We start from the raw sequence: 19,162 nt of genomic DNA on the forward strand, positions 1-19,162 counted from the left end.
TAATGCTGGCTACATTTATCTTTGTCTCTGTGTCGGTCTGTTTGCATGCACAGCCGTGTGTCATCCCCACATTAATACTAGCAATGAGTGACAGATTAATTTATGTCTGGCTACGTGTCTGAGGAATTGGGAAGAAAGGGCCTGTCAGTGCTGCTTGTCGGGAGGGGGTAGAGATTAGAGCCAGTTGTCATTGACAACCCAGCGCAGGCTCGGAGAGATAAGGTCGGATGTAATGACTGTAAAGAAAGAAAGAAAAAATATATTTCAAAAAAACATCCTCACTCCGCCCTCGAAGGGCTGGGAGAAGAGATGTTGGTGTTTCCAAGTGTGTGGGTTTATGTGTGTGCAATTAGAAATATTTCACACTTCTTAGATTGCACTGCAACATTTGGACATTTCAGATCTTAAGCAACAAGGAGGGTGTGATCTAATCCCAACCCCCTCCTCTAAGAAGAATGGAATTTATTTATTTTAATCCATGTAAAACAGGTTTTATTTTCTTTGAACTGCGTGTTTTTTGATCAAGCATTATCTTGTTAATTCCAATAGTGAGATTATTGTGTGTAAATAGCCACTGGAACATAATGAAACATGTTTGCCTGCCTCTGTGATTCACTGCCAATCATTATGTCTAAGGCCACACTCCAGTCCAGCTGGTGGCGTTTGCATCTCTAGCTGGTTTGCCGAGAAGAAGATAACAAAATGGATGCTTGTGCGAGGAGATCTGCAGTGTACCCACATTCATAGAATTTGTCAGTAAAGGAATTCAGAGACAAGCCAAATGGTGTTGAACTCCTGGCAAACAACACACATCACCGTCGCCAACGGGAACGAAGTGTGGATCAGGAAATGCACATGCGTGCAACAGACCACCGCAGTCTCTCAGTTGTAGTATGAATGGAACTACGTGCACATTTGGTACAAGTCTGCAGCTGTCTGCGAAGGCGGAAAGAACGTCCGAGGCTTTACATTGTTTCTACGTGTAAGAATCTCCATATGAAACCTAACTGTTGATAAAATATGTATCGCCAAGTGCTCATTATACAACCTGATTATAACTAATTCTATAGTTTGTCCGAAAATCTATAATATACATGACTTATTTTACGAAACACCAGCGGTGTGGCAATGTGGATCAGTCGGTCCCCCACTTTGGTCCAGAATGAAATAGCTCAACAACCACTGGATAGTTATCAATGCAGTTTCGTCCAGACATTTATGGTCCCCAGAGGATGAATCAGAGTGACTTTGGTGATCCTGACATTTCACCTAGTGCTTCCATTTTTTGAGTGAAATGCCAAATTAAATACTGGATGGATTGCCATGGAATTTAATACAGATATTCGTGGTCCTCAGAGGATTAGTTATAAATACTTTGGTGATTCCCTGAAGTTTCCTCTGCCTCCAACATGAGGGTCACGTTTGTGGTTCTGAGGGAACTGTCTTAGCAGTTACAGGGTGAATTGCCATATTTGGTACACACGTTCATGTTCCCCTCAGCACCCTGTAGTCCTTTTAGTAGCTCAGGAGTATTTCATTCTCACAAAGATGTCACTGTGAGGTGAAACTGTTTCTGAAATATTCCACCCCCCTGAGATGACTGCTGTTCACCACTCACGAAGACTCTGTTCAATGTCACCGAGAAAAGTCTCTTTCCATTTCCTGGCCTCTGCATCCAATCCTATAGTTTGAGTCATGAGGGGTTTTTTCAGGCCTTGTAAAGCAAAGGCAGGGCCCTGAGTCAACAGACAAACGTAATAAAAGCTTTTAACATATTACATTGCCAGCACTCATGTTACACTTATCAGTAATATTTTAATCAAGGGCAGATTTGGCATAATGGCAGGAAGGCTCGTAAAGGCGAGCCGGTCCCCTGTGTTTGTAATCTAGGAGAGAGTTCCTGTCAAATTACACCATGGTTGTGGGGGGGGGGGGGCAAACAAGCCTCTGGTGTCTTTGAAGTGGAGAATCAGCATCCAAAAAAAAGGAATAAAAGATGACAAAATGTCAGTGTGAAGCTGATGGTCTATAGACGGAACTTGCGTGCCCAGACAGCAATTACTGAGATACATAGCGTACATCGAGACATTGTGTTTGATCTCAGTGCTTCATGCTCTCCCACAGGCGATGTTTCTTTTTTTCCACATGAAACTGCAGGGTTCTCATTTTTTATGTGTGTTCATCTCCGGCGTCGTTTCATTTGAATTAAAAATAATGTGCTGTAAGAGATCCGGACGCCGATTGTTTGGCAGCGTGGCTGTAATCACAGACTTGTGGTCGCTCTCAAATCTGATAATGGCCATTTAAAATGGAGAACAGCGGCTCGTTCATGGCTGCTCGCGCACAGGCCCGTGAAAACGTCTGGGAGCCGTTTGCTGCTGGTGGCAGACGCATAAATACATATCTTGATGCCGGCCATGTCATGCTTTTGAAGCCAAACCACGATACGCTCCTGATGCTTCATCGCAATAACCGCTTCAAACATAAGAATCCCTGTGATCTAATTACATGTAACCACAGTTGGTACATTTGCAACTAATTTTAGACTTGATTTACTGCATTTGCATGAAGCGTGGCACTGCGCAGCTACATAATGTCACTGTAGTGCAGTATCAACGATGTTTTCCCACAGCCTATGAGCAGCAGTGTGCCAGAGGGTAAACTACTTCATTGGTTGAAGTTGTTCAATGCACAGTGCATACATCTGTGAAACATACAAGGGGGCATAGCGGGAGCCTCGAACTTGATGAACACATGGCCATGCAGGCTGCTGTGTCTCCCAGGCCCTTTTGTGACCACAGCCTTTGTCCTCTGTAACTGAACCAAGTGGCTGGACTTTAAGCGGCCACATAAGATAAAATCCCTCCAACCCCCTAATGGTACTTCACATTTTTTTTTAACCTGTGTGTCCTTGAACAGCTCTGCCAAGCCCATGGGAACTTGATATGGACAAACACTTTTCTGCTAAATGTAAACTGCCTATTTTTAACCAGCCCGAGCATCTGACTGCACTTTGGGCTGTTGTGTGGATGTGTGAGGATTTGTTTTGCCTCCCTGAATCTCAGGCAACTGTATGTCCCATTTCCCATGACTTCATGTGGCCAGTCCCAGCCAGCCAACGCACCCTCGGTCTCTCCGTTACCGAGGGACGGATTAGCATCTCAGCTATGAGCTAAGTCTGTTTTCTGCTCTGTGGTTGCTTGGGCTGAACTGGCAGCGAGAGACTTTGCAATGTGACTCTATTGTACACCCATTGACCTCCGAGCCAGCGGGGCTAATGCTCATTAGACAGGCTATAGGATGCTAAAGGGTCTGCGCTATCAAGAGGATTTTTTCAGTAATTTCCAGCATTGGATCAGGATTCGCCCAGTGAGATGAACCGAGGCGAAGAAGGATGAGTGCCGTTGCTTCTCGGGTAAATGCTACTTTCAGGCCTGCAGTGTGAATCCTAACAGGATAGTGTCCCATCTTAAATCTGCGTGATCCTTTTTTAAATACACACTCAATGGCATCAATACTGGGAAGCCACTTGGAGGTGGTCCTATGGAGCAAGATGCTGAGCCCTGCCAGCTCCAGCAGGGCTGGTTTTTTTGTGACCCTGGGTGGGCAAGCTTAAGAAAAATCCCTCCAGGGCTTTGGTGAACAAAATTATAAACGTGGTAGTCATGAGTTATGTCTGCAGTGTCAGTGAAGGAAGCTTGTTAGGTTTCTGTTCTGTCAGGGTGGGCCGGGGAGAGCTCAAATTGAAGGCTGAATGACCCGATGCTGTTCTATTACCAGCTGACCTCCCTTCAGGCCAGTGGAGTGGGAGATGGTCCAACAGGAAGACCAGCCTGTGGGCTGCGAGGAGGTGCATGCTACTCATAAAGGAGCGTTTTGTTTTTTCCTCCCCTCATAGCAGCACCCTACTGGGGAATTCATTAGGGGCTGACATCATCTCACTCAGTACAGAGTGAGAGAAAGAATATCTTTCTGCCTCCGCTCTCCCATCCCTCCCTCCTTTCTCTTCTTCCCTCGTGTTCTCTCTCTCCTGCCTCCTTATCTAGCTCTGGTGCGCTGCCGCCTCTCCTTTTGCGCGCCATTTACGCAAAAGGTAAAAGCGCAGATGTGCGCCTCTGCAATCGAGCTGCCCACTTTTCAGAAGCCCCCTCCAAAAACACGAGTGTTTGTCTTCTGACGGAGAGACTGAGGTTGAATCCAAGTCCGCCTGGAAATCAGGAAGTGGGAGGACCCGACCGTGAAGGCACTCTGGCAGTCAGTCGCTGGATGAATGGGAGTTTGTCTGGTTCTTAGTAGCGGATGGGGAGAGGCTCTTGTGCGCCCACGACCGGGATCCGTCAGAGAGAGCGCGGCAGACAGGCGTTTGCAGCTGAACACACAGCAGCGACGGCGGGCTTATACCGTGTGAAGTTGTGCGCTCTGCTTGTGTGATTTGGCTCCGTCTCTGTCTCTACAGAAGGAACCGGCCGTGCGCTTTGTTGGATTGGTTTGCTCCGTCGGACGCAGCCCCTCTCTCTGCGCACCGACTCGCAGACCCTCCCGGATCCTGTTGGTTACCTCTCACGGATATTCCCGACAGGAGAATATATACTTGAAAAAAAATCTCGTTGTGTCCTGAGAAAGGAAAGAAAGGTGGATCAAGGGATTTTTTCTCTCTCTCTCTCTCTCGTCGCCTCAGCGCTGTTGCAGAAGCTCTCCGTGGCGAGACACATGGTTCCCTTTGTCCAAAAGGCGCAGTAGCTTTGTGAACGGCTTTGGATTTTTTTTTTTCTTCCTTTTTCTTGGAAAGGCTGCTTCCCTCTCCGCATGGCTGTCCTCGATCTAACCGGAGTAGACTTCGCCGCCTCTTGTGTGGATTATATGATTTGAAAAACAGAATGTGAAACGAGGGCATATTTACCAGACCGAGAAAGTAATACCCTGACTTATTTGCCTTCTCGCTAACCTTGCCACATCAAAGGTATGCGCGCTGGCTCCGAGCCGCTTATCATCTTAGATTGCATTGTGTGTGAGCGTGTGCAAAATGCTGTCAGTGGAATCTTTTTTTTTTTTTCTTCTTTTAATGGTAAACCATTTTCATGTCACCTCTCGTGCTGTCATTTATTCCGCAGCTTTCATTGTTTACATGCTGTCAGTGTTGCATTAGTGAGTGCATGGCTGATTCGTGACACGGTTTTACATCCAGCAGTAAAGCAGCATTCATTTGGTTGTCCGTTCGCACTTATTTCATTTTCATTTTGTCATTACAATACTTCGCTCTTCCTGCAGATCAAAACCAGACACCAGGATGCAAAGCATGAGTCGCAGACGCCGATTTTGAATATTCAGTCATTATATCACAAGAAAATACCCCCGTGCAGTTATCAAATGTAATGCCTTAACATGATATTTAGTGGTGCATAATTTAGCATTAAACAAACCCGAGGTGAGGAAATGCACATAGCCAGTTACCAGAAATTCATTTTCTTCAGACGAACCTGTCTGTCAGTCTTCTTCCCATGTGTTGTCCTGTGTCTTTCCTGTCCTCGCAACCTGTATTTACTTTGTGATAACAATAATACTCTTTCACCTTAATGTCGCCAAATGAAATTAATCTGTGACTCAGTATTTTCAACGTCTGTAAGCCTTTTTGTTATTATTCAGGTTTAAATCCCAACACTGCACGTTGTATTGTAACACAGTGATGCTGAGCAGGAGGGATGGAGTTGTGTTGTCACGGAGCAACAGTGCCACCAAGTGGCGTGACTATGAAGAGCCACTTGTTTTGTTTCAGTCTGAGATCCATTATCTGTGTGGATCATGATGCTCAGGTTACCCAACTAATTATGGACATCATTTTGGGCTTGACAGGATGCGGACTCTGGACATGTCATTGCTTAAATTGAGTTAAATTTGACCTTTAAGATTGTTAAAATTGAGAACATAGATTAAATGATCAGAGATAGCCTTCATATTAAAACCACATCATAAATCTTCGTAAACCAAGGTGAATTCAAGGATTACGGTTTCATTTCAAACGACAGTTTGGTGACTTAAGCTCCATAATTATTTACCATAACACTAACATCCTCTCAGTCCTAGTCTGCGCTGTCCCCAGAAAAGCTATCTAGGAGCGGGTTTTGGACGTCTTGGTGTAAAATGATATGGCGCTGTGATGTTTTTCTAATTCCAGTCTCCTCTTTTTCAGGTCTCCGATGCCAGCTCAGAGAAGTTGTTCAGCACAGCTGCAGTTAAAGGTACAGACATTTTGTCTTTCTACGCTACTGAAATGTTGTCAATGTGACGGTGCAGGTGTATTTTCATTCCCCTTGGTGTTATTACCATGTTGAAATTGCTATGCATTGTCCCAGTGCGGCGACACTTTAATGTTTGGTCGTTTAAGATAATGCAACAGCAATAACGCAGCGCATCCATAAAGCTGATCCAATTTACCCAAGGTGCACAGCGATGAAATACCGCTCAGTGCTGTCTCCACACCGAGACGTGAGATGAAAATCTCTCTCTCTCTCTCTCTCTGCCAGTAAACATTAAGATGTGCAAACTTAAAAAAGGTCATGTAGGCTGTTGTGGTTACAGATGTGTGACATGAGGCAATGTTTGCTTTTGGTGACACTTTGTTGCAAATGTGCTGAGATGCACCAGGAGGAGGAAGATGTACTAATACTGCAGGGAATGAGGGAAGGGCCGGAGAGGCATCTGTTTATGGCCTCAGTGTGCCAACACCACATGTGACCTCATTATCAAGTCACTAATTTGCTGTTAAAAGCAGCCCCATTTTCTCTGGCTCTGGGATAATGGTGGTCCCCCCACGTGAATGGACATTCCTCTGTAATGGGGGGGAGTTACCATGCAGGGCAGGAGGGAGACGAGGGTTATGACCCCTTCAGGGCTGTGGCAGGAACGGGGCCGACTGCCGATGAAAGGTCCTTCAACACCCCCACCCTCTTCCTCGTAGAGCCGCACTCTCCGCCGCGCAGACCTCCAAACACATTTCCCACATTCTGGCCTTTGATTCCCTCCAGGGCTTGATTTGTGGCATCCATTGGGGGGGCTCAATGGCCATGCTTGACAGGGAGGTTTCCTTTTGAAAGTGCTTCTCTGTGGACTGATTTGGTTCCCTTGAAAGGATTAAGGCCCCTTTTGTGCAGCCTAAATCAACAGAAGGCCCCCTCTCTCCCCCTCCATGAAAGGACCTGACTGGGGAAAACAGTACACAAAATACGCTTTCTCTCTGCTGCATGATAGTCTGCTCTCGTGGCCCCTATCCCCATTTGAATATCCCCCTTTTCTTCCCTTTTACCATCTCTGCCTCCTCCTCCTCTCCTGCCATATGCTAATGCCTGCCATTATTGCAAAAGGTCAGTAAAATAATCCAGGTGCAGGGAGAGCCAGGATTGGTATTTTTATGGAGGGTGGTGTTGAGATTAAAAGAGTCTGGAGTTTTTAAGAGGAGATTACCATCGCTCTAATGCACAAGCAACAGCTCCGACAAATGCGTCGAGAGAGGCTCGTTTGTGGGACGACGAGTGTCAATATTTGCACACAAAGGCATGTGCAAAAGGGCTCCGTTTGTTTGACTGTGCCTGCTCATAAAGTGCCCATTGGGCTGTAGTTCAGCTTACGGCTGAGAGAGCCAAGGCAGTGAAACTGACTCCCAAACAAAGCTACGGCTAGTTCATTTTGTTGAGTTCTGCAATGAAGCAATAGTTATAGCTACAAGTGAAACACAGCAACTTGCACATTTGAGTTGTTGATTTACAAGTGGTGAAATCTATAGACAGTGGTGTAAATACAGCTTTACTCACGATTCACAAAAATGTTATACATTTGCAAAATATCAAAATCTATAAAAATAGCCTTTGATGAATAAATCAGGCTTTAGTAAGACATAAAAATATGCCAAATAGCTTGGTATTACTATGACAGAATGTATATTGTTTTTGGCAGATGAGTCAAAAGCTTATTTCAGATTTAGTGCGATTATTATTAATAACATTTTGATGGATTGGGACAAAAGTAAGACACATGAATATATCTTAAAGCAACAGAGCACAGGGAAGGCCATTGTAATTCAGCTGCTGATGTGCAGCTTTGGTAATGACTGACTGTTGGCTTTTATTCTCTGCAGCAAGACTGGAAATCAGCCCAGGGCAACCTCAGGTCTCTTTGAAGCCTCAGTGCTGGTCTCTCATCTTTTAATCTCACAGCCTTCTCACCTACTCAATAATTACAGTGTATTTTTCATGCTCCCTCAAAAGCCATAATGTTTTCTCCTCTCTCTCTGCCTTTCCGCCCGGGGCCTACACTGCATTTGAAAAAGAAAATCCAACTGATGAGAATGTGGCTTTTGTGTCATCAGACGCTGATTTGTTTTCTTCCCCAGCTCTGTCGGCGTCACCTCCACATCAGACAACCATGGTCGTCTGATGTGGAGCTTAAAGTCACCGTCACTCTCTGCTTGCCTCGCTGTTTCCCTCCCTCCTTCCTGCTCGCTCTGGGTTCAGTGTACCCAGGAATGGATTTCATTAACTAAGAGTCATTAAATGTTAGCTCTAATTACCGCACTTGTCAATGTGCCCCGCAGGTGTCGGCCAGCTAACCTGATTCATGTGCTGTGCAGGAGAGTAAGCACCCTTCAAAAAGATGGTGGTGTAGTCTATTTAACCACCGGTGAAATAAACAACTTTTCTAAGTCCAAGCTGCTTCCAAGGCGGCGTGGGTGGAGATTAGTAACCAAGCCACGTTGAGACAGTGACTGCTGTCCAGTGAGTGGATGAAGTGCTGTGTTGCCCCGATACTGATGATGACAAACTGATGATGGCCTGCAGACAGATCTATCACATGATTAAAGTGTCCCAGGCCAGTGATGTCTCGTCACACGGTTACATTCCCATCCTTTATGAAGTTGTCAATCCACAAGCCGTCCCAGAGACTCAGCTCAGTCATTGGAGAGCCGAGACTAAAGCTAGTGCCTTGTTTGGTGAGCTGAGCCCCAGCAGCAAGATTAGGATAATGCTGGATGACATTTAAAAAACACTCCGCAGTGCCATTTATCAAGAGTAGGTTTGAAAATGTTCTCATCAGTGAACGGTTCAGTGTGTGGAACCTAATTAGAATAGAAAAGGACTAACTAACACTGAAAACTAGACAATAGAATAAGTAATGCCACAATCCTCTCAAAGCATGTTGAATCTATTTCCTGTGTACACATGATCACAGTGACATAAAAAAACGCGGTCGCACTTAGAAATAACTTCCTCGAGTGTTTTTTCATTTTAAAGCTGAGGTCAGTAATCTTGAGAACCATGCGAGAGCAGCCTACGCTAGATTTAATAAATGATCCAACCTAACACCCAGCCCAGTGTTGACGACTCTTTTCCAATGAAAGTAGTTGCTAAATTTAGCGAGAAATTCACGAAGTCTGCAACACCGACAGCCTGTCCCTTCAGGCCTCCCTCCAAAGCCACTCCCCCAAAATGATCATTATGAATGTAAAACCACGACGGGCTTCATATTGATTGCGGTTGGGATGCAATGAGAGTTATATACAAATATAACAAAAAGTTTTCAGAAGAAGACGACCAATTGTAGAGACTTTCATCTGGTAGGTATATCGGAGAAGCTAGTCTCTCGTGAGACATCTCCTGCAGCTGTGTCTACGATGTGAGACCGACTTCAGTGTGGGGATGAGTTGAAGTGCCCCCCCCCCCAAGCACAACACTGATTTCACCATGCTTTACTGGAGTTAATGTGAAAATGAAGCGGTGCTACAGCGAGACCCGGGGCCGACGCCGGCGTGAAGAGCGCCGCTGGTGAAGTGTGTCGGGCTTGAGTGCGTCTGTCACTGGGGGAGAGAGTAATGTGCGATGTGGAAGGGGTAATTTGCAGTGCTGATGGCATTGTTTAAAAAAAAAATAGAGAGAGGAAAACGGAGGTGAACTTTTGTGGCGGATATCAGAGCTGAAGAGCTCCCTGGATTGTCATAGAGAGCTCTGCTGGCAGCGAAATTGCCTGTGAGCATATTACTGCTGTGTGGGAGGCAGCTGAGGGCTTGTTTTTCTCTTTCTCCGCCTCATTCTCTCTCCGTTTCCTGAGAGGTGGACTGCTGATGGAGCTGTGTGTACTTCCAGGCAGTGGGCCGCCACCTGCTATAATCTCAAGTGATATAGGGAGCAGCAATCATGCCACAAATCACCCGGGCAGCTCCCTAACTCATTCAGTAACTCATTCAGTGCAGGTTGGCCTTTCACAGCACCAGTGTTGGTTTACGGCCCCGGGCTTCCCTGCGCTGACCTCGTGCTGACCTCTGCCGTCTGTGTGGGTTTGTGTGTCAAGGAATCAGGGCTGCCTGTGGAACTTGGCCTGATGCACAGTGGAAAGATGACCTGACTACCATTGGCCTTTCCTGCGTTCTGATGAACCGGGGCAGTCAAAGACGGTCTCTTTTTCCCTGGCAGGGGCGGGGGGGGCCACAGAGAGGCCGATGCCCCTCCCTCCGGACATAACTGCTGGAATTAAGCGTTGTTGTTTTGGCTCAAACACGAGCTTAATTCAAATAAAAAGCCTCTTTTGATATTTAATAACCGTGCATATTTTGAGAAATAAGTCAGGGATCTGAAGGATTCAGGTCTGAATGATGCATCACTGAAGCAGACTGCAGGCGTTTCCCCAGTAGTCCTTGCTTCTGTTGGGTACCCGTCCCCCACTAGGAGCAATCTAATGTATCTCCAAGGGGGTAAAGGGAAGCTCAATATCCTGTGCTGCACAGAGGGAAGGCCGGCCCCCTTCTTCCTCTCCATGGCTGTAACTACAGAGAGAGAGGCTGTATTTCATGACCATCAAAGGGGCCGCTCCAGCCATGCCTCATCTGCTGACACAGCCAAACAAAGGTTAACAAATCAAGGATCGCGCTGGCTGATTTACTGCCTCGCTGTTGCAAACAATGGCCCGGCCCCCCATGCCTACAGCTCACATTTTCTGTTTGTCTGCTGTCAGGGATATATAGCAGCACATCCATACATGAAAATCATTCAATTTAAATGTACTTAACACTCGACTTCGTGATGCTAGTGAAGAGATTCCATCAAGTTTGTAGCCAAGAAAGTGCACAATCCATGCACTATGAATCCTGATTCATATTTTTTACCACAATGCGCATCTTATTTTCTTTCTCAGTCAAAACGTATGCAATCAAGTCTAATTCTGGAATGTCCTGTAGATAACTCAGTCAGGTTGATACTGAATGCAGTTGGGGCCCAAACAGAGGTTTGTTGATTGAGGATCGGTTTTTAAGGAGATGTTGTGAATGGGTCTGTTGGTGCGCACATACAGCAGTGTGGGCCAGCCTGCCATCCACTCCAGCAACACAAAGAGGTCATTCAGAGTTTGTTCTCCGAGTCCTGAGGTTAGAGACTAAGTAAATCCATCCATCTTAATGCACTTATTTCAGCACCGGGAGAGCTGGAGGGAGACTGTGTAAACACGACGATATCCGACATGCCACACTAAACCCAAAGAGCCTGGAAACCATCAGCGCCAAAATGAAAGGTCTACATCTCAAACACAAACATTTAAATGGGCTGCAGTCCAGAGATCAAAGTGAAAGGCCTTAGTTTTCCTGCTGGCCCCCTCGGGTCTGCCACACTGAGATATGCAGCGGTTTAGCAGCCGGTCAGCGTTGAATGGTGAGCAACTGTATACTGCACAAGTCTGTTTCTCTCCGTCCTCTGAGATATCTTCTATTATTAAAAACCAGTTTTTTACTGGGCTTTTTCAGGTTTTAGCTTCGACTAAATACATTTTCATTGTCACATGAAGGGTTTTGGCAAAGCTGTGGTTTGAGTCTTGATAAAGGCATTAACCCAAGTCATTCTGAGAGAAAGCATCTTGCTATTTTCGGTGTTTTATTGTCAGCGTGTCCTTGACGTGTGTTGGCGATGGAGATGCTACAGACTAGTGGAAGTGGACGGGTGGATGGAGCTGTTGACAGCACCGGTCTCCTTTTCCCAGGAGAGCTCCTCCCCCCATCACCATCACCAGCACCTACTGATGCAATGTGACATCAGCCACTCTCCTGCCAGCTTTGCAGCATTAACAGGGTCAAAACACCACACACAGGCATACACACAAACACACACACACCACTTATCAAGACCCAGCCATTCCCAGTGCACTGTTGGTGTGTTCAGGCCAATTATGCCCGTGTCAGTCTTTGGTCCCTGCGATAGAGGTGACATTGCCAAAGAGGGAGAGAGAGCGGGCCGCTTTAATGAGGCCTCGTGGTGGCTTAGAGGTGTATGCGCAAAATACTGCGTGAGCACATGTGTGCGTGCACAACAGCAGGAGTGCTGGTCTGCTATAATCCACTCTTCTGTCTATCTTTCCTCTTCTCAAGGTCTCCCCCACCCAGCCATTTCCACCTTGCCGCCTCTCCAAATCTGTGTTTTTAAGTAACCGCTGCTGTCTAATGATGTCATGGTGGCAAACTGATTTGGGTTCTGAATAACTTGAGGGCCCGTGTCCCAGAAATGAAGCATAGCAGCTTTGCAGGCACACGTGCTAAAAAGAGGAGATGGGATTAACACAGTGGATAAGATGTAACTGTTCACTGTGAAACGATTCACCCCGGAGGTGTAGCTTTCAGCAGCATGAAGCAGGATTTGGTCTCTCTTTGAGAAAAAATGATGACTGAATGATGACCCAAAGTTTATAGAACCACCCATTTTGGATTATATGGTCACGGAGAGTTTATCACACAAAACAATGCCAGAAGGCCACCCATACCAAAGATGTTTCATTGTAAAGCATCAAAGAATCAGTTGGATTCTTCGGACCCTGCAGGGGGTTGCCATAATAAATGGTCACTGCTGCAATCTTTAACTGTAGCTGTAGGAATCATGGATGTAAAAGCTCAGAGTCCAACTCTGTGGTTCAACAACATCTACTGCTGTTTGATTGATTTTTAAAAGGTCGGGAGAAGGATTCTTTCTGTTTCCCTCCCCACTCCCTCAGTACCAGACGAGGGTCAGTACTGGTGAGGCGAAAGCCTTTAAGAGACACAAAAAGCTGGGAGAGAGACAGAGCATGAGGACTCTGAGAAGGATTGATGATAGCAAGGCTTTAATTGCTCCCACAAGAAAAGAGGTTATCTTCTTTTTCCTCCTTCTCACCCTCTCTGAGCCTCATAAATATGCAGGGCAGAAAAGAAAAAGCCCAGATGAGCTGCGGGGTAGATTAGAGAGGACTATAGAGCAGGATCCCGGTTTGTTAGCAGCAGTTTTCAGATCCCTTGCATGTGTTTCTACTCTGCACACACATTGCCTGGCTTTCTTTTGTCTCAGCCCATTTCCACAGGCTACCAGGAGAGCTGGGAAGTTGTAACAGGGCAGTCAGACCTTCAGTGCAACATCGCCCCCTGGTGTTGTGCATGACCTCAAGGGAGATGGGCCTTTTTTAACGGAGGACATTTTGACTTGTCACAGTAGGAACCGATCAGGTGTAGATATTGAAATGGTTGAATTCCAATTAGCTTGCTTTGGTTTGAGGTGTGTCACTGGAACACTTGAATAGCACTGAGCCATCATTAGTGTTATTAGTAACACCTGTGCAAGTCAAAATGGCTGCTGTCAAAAAGGTATACTGTGACTACTGAGTAGAGTGGGTGGAGAGACGCGTGTGTTTGTAAAGTTTTATTTGAGTCCTGGAAAGGAAATTTGAAAGCATGTGCATTTGATATTTAAAAAGTGTAACACAATGTTCCATTTTATCTCCGTTCCTTGGTTCATCATCTCTGGCCTTTGGCCGCTGTTCTTTGAAGCCTGCCCAAACCCATCAATGTCCATCGGACTGTCACCATCTGTTATGGATTAAAGTGCTCCTGGAGGGGGCGGTTTGATGTCGGGGTTCCAGCATCCCGGCTTTATTCCACGCGTCAGCTTTTACTGTAAACACTGTTGTACAAAAACCAAAATCCCAAAAGGGATTGCTTTTTCAGGCCTTTCAAGCCAAGAGCAAACGGGCCGTTGCGCGGGTTTTGGGCTGCACGTCTGGTTTAGCTCTTAGCATACTGAGACGGGGCTCTGCAGGGCCATTTAGAGGCAAAGCTGGGAAACCCTGTTTGGAAGCTTTTCCCCTAAACCCCTCTGTGTGGTGTTGTGATGTATGAATCCCCTGGCCATGCCTGACACTAGCGAGCCTGTCTGAGCTCATGTCTTCGCCGAGTAAGAGGCCGTGGACAGAGGCCGCATTGTTCGCCTAAAGTAACCCAAGCTCAGGGCGGCTGCTGTCCAAGGGGGGATATCAAGTTGTTCTCTCCCCACCGACAACACAATCCTAGCTTAAGCCCGGAGGCTTGACGAGGGAGCAGAGAGGCAGCTGACTGTTTGGACGACAGAGCAGTTCAAATAAACAGCTCGGATCCCAACCAGCCTCCCCTACACTAACCCTCCCTCGCCAAGCATCGCAGTCCCACAGCCATAGCTCATCGCCCTGAAGCTTGCCAACAGCTCTCAGCTAATTTGTGGTGTTATTTTGAAAAGCATGTTGATGTGGCTGCACTGAGGTTTCCTGAAAATGAGGGCTGCGAGCAGAGAGAGGAGGGTGAGAAATTAGGCCTGGTTACATCTCCCTGCTTCCCCTTTTGTGAGCGATGGGTATGTTTACAACCACATCATCAACAGACCACACAGCATTTCCAGGCTTGAGGGAAGGAGGGATGAAAGTAAGAGTGGAGTAGAGAGGAGTGGAGAGGCGGCCATTAACAGCTTTGTTTCTGCCGCGGGTGTCCCGCTAATCCGACTGCAGTGAAACCTGAGCACGGGGGTAATGAGACGGCACTTGACACGTACGCACACACATGCACGTAGACACATCGGCTGCTTCTTTAATGCCGGTGAAGATTTAAGAAGCAAAAATGGGCTACATGCAAATTGATACTTCACCAGATTTTCAGACATTTGATCCATGCATTCATTGCCCTCTCTGGAATGACTTTTCCTTATACCGCTTTAACACTCGGAGCAGGCTGCGTTGAATCTGATCCGTGCGAGCAGCCGGTGTGTATGTGTGTAAGACCAGTCGGCCCCATTTGAAGGAGAGTGAAAGAGGCCCAGACTGATGACTCTCTGGGGACAGATTTCTCTTTCCAGCTCTCAATGCCTCTCTCCCTGGTGAAATCACGGTGGTGTCAGTGTGTCAGCTCGGGCTGTCACTCTCCTTATTGCTGCGAGCCAGTTACTCTCATACCTCATGCCTCCTGGCTGAAAGAGCGACAGGGGGAGAGCAGCAGCAAGAGGGAACGGAAAAGGGCTTTTTCTACACTTGCCACAATTGGTAAGCAGAGCATCAACACCCCTTGATGAAATTGGAGAGTCTCAAAAGAAAAGAAGGATAGAGACATGGTTGTGTGTCACCTCAGAGGAGCCAGCTGTACAATTAACAGACACCCCACCTGTTGGCTGGTTTGGTACAGTCCGCTTAGCTGACAGGCTGACAGGGCTTCATGGAGGACAGGCCAACACTGAACAGATCTAGGCAGCGGACATACAGTAGAGCTACAGTGCATGCACCTCAACCAGAGTGGCATTGGACCTGTTGACTGGTAGAGTTTCTGTGTGTGTGTGTGTGTTTAAGAGAGTGAGAGAGAAAAAGAGTGCGACGAGGTGTTCATGAGCGGATTTGGGTTTTTATGAGCATGTGGCTGTAACTGAGATTGAAGCATGTCTGTGTTTGAAGTTGTGTTGGCCCAACAGGTGATTCTCTATTGTTCCTCTGAGCTGCCACAGTGACTGACAGGAAACACATGTGGCAGTGCCAGCCAGTGTGATTTGAAATACTTTCAGTATTCCGACATTCTGGTTGTTATTTTCTGACTTATCTTTGCTCTGGGTTAGAGATTTGACACGTTAGTTTATTCAACATTCTTCAGACGCAGTGAAAAGGTGCCTGCACATTGTACGTATCACATTGCCTTTGGTGCTTAGGAAGTCCAGTTTCAGCTTTTGCTTCAGACTGTTTTCAACTTTTGCTTCAGACTGTTTTCAACTTCTGGAGCAGGAACTGAACTTCTGACTCACCCAGAATCTGATAGGTATTTTATTCTTGCTTTAACTAAGTTGTCTTTATAGCTGTACTTAGGCTTGCCTCAGTGGTGATTGGACTGAGTTTCTGCCTGTCTGAGGAGGTGTGATTTAGTCTCAGCTGCTGAATAGCTTTGCTAATTGCAAGGGAGGAGCCTACACTCCTGGCAGACAATCAGTAGATTGCTGTCCTTAAGCACTTCTGTAGGCTGGAAGTGTCAGCTTTCAAGCGTCTGGCAAAGGAAGGCTAGGGCGAACAAAGGCAACAAGGCGACTTTTTCAAGCCCGACTTCGTCAAGCTAAGACTTCTCAAACGTGTAGTTACCTCATTTTTATTGTTCAAACCATGTGTTTGCATCCGATTTCGGTCCTCTCTTCTGCTCGGTGGTCACGTAGACATTGGGCCACTCCCAGGTGCCGTGACCCCGCTAACCTCATTTATCCTACTCTCTCAGCTCATGTTGAGTAAGTGGTACCGGGGGGGGGCTCTGGAATTGCCAGTCGGCAGTGCCGAATGCTGAGTTTATCTCGGGCTACGCTTCCTTGCTCTCTCTCAGCTTTCTTGCTCTAACTGAGACCTGGATCACGCTAGAAAATACCACCACACCTGCAGCTCTGTCAGAAGTGTACTCTTTCTCTCACACTCCCAGAGCTGCGAGGCGGGGTGGTGGTACTGGCTTGCTAATTTCCCCAAAATGGAAATATATTGTCTCGGTTCCTCAGTTCTCCCCGTCCTCTTACGAATTTCATGCGGTTACTGTCACTTATCCAGTCAAGCTCACCATTGCTGTTGTGTATCGCCCACCAGACCCTCTTGGTGAGTTCTTGGAAGATCTCGACACATTAGTCTCACACTTCCATGATGATGGCTCCGCACTCATCCTGCTCGGAGACTTTAACATCCAGACTGATAAATTAGAACCGCTTCTTTCCTTCCTCTCCTCTTTTGACCTTTACCCCGCGTCTTCTCCTCCTACCCACAAGGCCGGCAACTAGCTGGATCTTATCTTCACTAGACACTGTTCTACTGCTAACCTCTCTGTCACTCCCCTCCAGCTCTCTGACCACTATTTCATGTCTTACTCCCTCTCCCTCTCCTCTCCCCCCGTACTTCCACCACCTACCCACATGGTTTCTACCCGTAGTCATCTCTGCTCCCTCTCCCCGGCTGATCTTTCATCTTCTGTTACCTCTGCTCTCCCTGACCCTGAAGCCTTCTCTCTCCTATCCCCTGATATTGCTACCGATCTTCTCCTCTCCACCCTTTCCTCTTCTTTGGACAACCTCTGTCCCTTCACCTCCAGGCCTGCACGGCCAACCCCACCTGCCCCATGGCTGTCGGAATCAGTGCACAATGACAGACCTCCTAAGAGAGGCTGAGTGTAAATGGAGAAAAGGCAAACTCCCGGGGGACCTTCTTAACTTCCAAGCTCTTCTTTCCACTTTTTCCACCACTCTATCTACTGCTAAAGCTGCTTTCTTTCGCTCCAAAATCCTAACCTCTGCTTCCAATCCTAAAAAACTCTTCGAAACTTTCTCTTCACTCCTCCAACCCCCACCCCCTCCTCCTACTTCCTCCCTTCTCCATGATGATTTCGCCAACTTCTTTGACAAGAAGGTAAACGATATCAGATCCTCCTTCTCTCAGCCCCCCTGTCCACTCTCTCCCTGTCCACCCTCTCCCTCTCTACCATCTCCAGCTCTTCCCCCACAGCTCTCCCTCCCCTCTCCATGCCCCATCTTACCCTATCTTGCTCCCCTCTCCCCTAACAAGGTCCTCAACCTTGTTACATCTAACCGCCCCACCACGTGCTCCCTTGACCCGATCCCCTCCCCTCTTCTTCAGTCTATTGCGACTGAACTCCTTCCTTTTCTCACCCACCTCATGAACACATCTCTTGTTTCAGGATGCTTTCCCACGGCTTTCAAGACTGCTAGAGTCACCCCCTTCTGAAGAAACCATCACTTCACCCCTCTGCTGTCAAGAACTTCAGACCGGTGTCTCTTCTACCCTTTCTTTCCAAAACACTTGAACGTGCTGTCTTTACTCAACTATCCTCCTTTCTCCACCAAAACAACCTCTTGGACCCTCACCAGTCTGGGTTCAAAGTGGGTCACTCGACTGAGACAGCCCTCCTTGCGGTGACGGAGTCGCTTCACGCATCGAGATCTAACTCTCTCTCCTCTGTCCTGATTCTCCTGGACCTGTCTGCGGCGTTTGACACTGTTAACCACCAGATCCTCCTATCCACCCTCGAGGGGATGGGCGTTTCAGGCTCTGCACTCTCCCTGTTTGCATCCTACCTGACAGGTCGATCCTACCAGGTGTCATGGAGGGGCTCTGTGTCGGAACCACGCATGCTGACTACGGGGGTTCCACAAGGCTCAGTCCTGGGCCCCCTTCTCTTCTCGCTCTACACAACATCTCTGGGTTCTGTTATTCGCTCGCATGACTTCTCTTACCATTGTTATGCCGATGACACCCAGCTGGTCTTGTCATTTCCCCCCGGGGACACTCAAGTGGAGGCACGCATCGCTGCGTGCTTGGCTGACATCTCGAAGTGGATGACGACACACCACCTCAAGCTCAACCTGGACAAAACCGAGCTACTGTTCCTCCCGGGGAAGGGTTGCCCGCACCGAGACCTGTCCATCACCATTGATGATACCGTGGTGACGCCAACTCGGACTGCGAGAAACCTGGGTGTGACCCTGGATGACCAACTGTCATTCTCAGCAAACATTGCATTGGTTACACGCTCCTGCAGATTCCTGCTCTACAACATCAGGAAGATTCGCCCCTTCCTCACTGATGAGACGGCGCAGGTGCTAATCCAGGCTCTTGTCATCTCCCGCCTGGACTACTGCAACTCACTACTTGCCGGAGCCCCGGCGTCGGCCATCAGACCTCTGGAGCTTGTCCAGAAAGCTGCAGCTCGCCTGGTGTTCAATCGCCCCAAGTTCTCCCACACAACTTGCATTCTCCGTTCTCTACACTGGCTTACCTGTAAGACCCCGCATCCAGTTTAAGACTCTGGTGCTAGCCTACAGGGCAGTGAAAGGAACAGCTCCTTCCTATCTCCAGG

At 47.4% G+C, this 19,162-nt stretch overlaps 1 protein-coding gene across 5 annotated transcripts in view; it reads left to right on the forward strand.

Annotated features, from left to right (window-relative positions):
• The window catches only part of auts2a (activator of transcription and developmental regulator AUTS2 a), a 292,831-nt gene that overhangs the window by 251,566 nt on the left and 22,103 nt on the right, over positions 1 to 19,162 (forward strand). For all 5 annotated transcript variants that reach the window (XM_031857275.1, XM_031857276.1, XM_031857279.1 and 2 more), the window contains one exon: positions 6,188 to 6,236. In XM_031857275.1, the coding sequence (XP_031713135.1) occupies positions 6,188 to 6,236 (49 nt within the window). The remainder of the gene's footprint in view (positions 1 to 6,187; positions 6,237 to 19,162) is intronic.

This window comes from Anarrhichthys ocellatus, unplaced genomic scaffold, assembly GCF_004355925.1.
Source record: "Anarrhichthys ocellatus isolate YVR2014 unplaced genomic scaffold, GSC_Weel_1.0 scaffold18, whole genome shotgun sequence".
Taxonomy (NCBI): Eukaryota; Metazoa; Chordata; class Actinopteri; order Perciformes; family Anarhichadidae; genus Anarrhichthys; species Anarrhichthys ocellatus.